At 37.0% G+C, this 1,419-nt stretch overlaps 1 protein-coding gene across 1 annotated transcript in view; it reads left to right on the top strand.

The window, feature by feature from the left end:
- Nucleotides 1-1,419, top strand: part of fat2 (FAT atypical cadherin 2) — a gene marked incomplete in the record, with an annotated part of 140,869 nt that overhangs the window by 41,371 nt on the left and 98,079 nt on the right. Inside the window, 1 exon segment of the mRNA XM_014026517.1 lies at nt 697-755. Coding sequence (XP_013881971.1) covers nt 697-755 — 59 coding nt within the window.

Raw genomic sequence — 1,419 nt, forward strand, 5'->3', positions numbered from 1 at the left:
GAAAGATAGAGACTAAGGTCACAGTTGTCAGCAAAACATAAAAAATAAAATAAGCCAAAAGAAGACAAAAAGAAAAAAGAACTGTACATAATGTGTTACACATTGAGTTTTTATTTTTTATTTAACATTTATTTATCATAAACTGTTTGAGAACCACTTCTCATTTACAAACATGACCTGAAAAATCACTGAATTTTTAAAAAATAATTTAAAAATAAACAACATGACCCCAGCTTTGCATGTGGGGGTGGTAATAAGAAGGACCAAAAGAAAAACAAGTTTATATTTGTGTCTTATTCACTTATAAATGTAGCTTTTACTGCACAAAGTGATTCAGTTCTGTGTGTACAGCAGCTGTTTCAGACAAACATCTGCAGCGTTTCATTAATGATGCTGAAATTTCAGATTTAACAGCTCAGAAGGTTTTAAAATATCTAAATATGATAACTAAAAGTGACCCGGATCGGTCTGGACTCCTGGTTTCAGCTCACATTGTTATAAGAATAAACTCAAACTCGACCCAGAATAATGAGAAACTTTACAGCCCAACTTCCACCAACAAGCGTGTTTTTGCAGGTGTGTTTCTGCCCCCGGGGTGAGACCCACACCGCTCCCACTCATGTTTGTTTGTTTACGTCTAATTAGGACTCTCRCTTCTTGGGAATAACATTAACGGTGCTGCTCGTGTGTTTCCAGGTGTTATCAGCACGCTCTCCGCTCTGGACCGGGAGGAAAAGGCCGAACACAGCGTCGAGGTCAGACCCTCGTAAACAACACTTTTCACCTCCTTCGAACAGGAAAAACACACGGTGCTGCTCCGAGATGCACGAGAGGCTCAGAGTATCAATAAATCTATAACATGAGAGGCTGCTAGCTTCACCTCCTCTTTGTAATCCCAGCTCTGCAGCACAGAAAACATGTCAAGTTTTAGCGCTGATATCAGCAACAACCTGTTTGAATTCATTTTTCAACACGAATCCATAAGAAAACAGGAGCCGAAGGAAAGGAAGAAGGAAAGTTTTCTCATTTGGAAACACTCCCAGCTTTTTCTGGAGTATCGATCATGAGTCAGAAGAATCCACAACAGAAATATTCTCTTTTTTTTCTGTTCCTCTCACTGCTGCTAACTTCAGCTCTGCTGGATTAAACAGCTGGTCGATCCATTAACAGGAGTCACTTTGATTTGTTTTGGTTTTAATGATGAAAGGAGGAAAAATATTCTGTTTGTCCTGGAAGTTACAAATGAGTTTCTCTCTAATTTCACCCATAAATTAAAAAAAATACAATTATATTATTTAAATCAGAAAACTTAATTAGATCAACTTTTTTGTCACAACTGTTATAAATCCTTGAGCTGTTTTTACATGACTGATATATTTAAATTCATCTTTACGGAGTGCTAAGTGTAAAATTAAATGT

Source organism: Austrofundulus limnaeus, unplaced genomic scaffold, assembly GCF_001266775.1.
Source record: "Austrofundulus limnaeus strain Quisiro unplaced genomic scaffold, Austrofundulus_limnaeus-1.0 Scaffold562, whole genome shotgun sequence".
Taxonomy (NCBI): domain Eukaryota; kingdom Metazoa; phylum Chordata; class Actinopteri; order Cyprinodontiformes; family Rivulidae; genus Austrofundulus; species Austrofundulus limnaeus.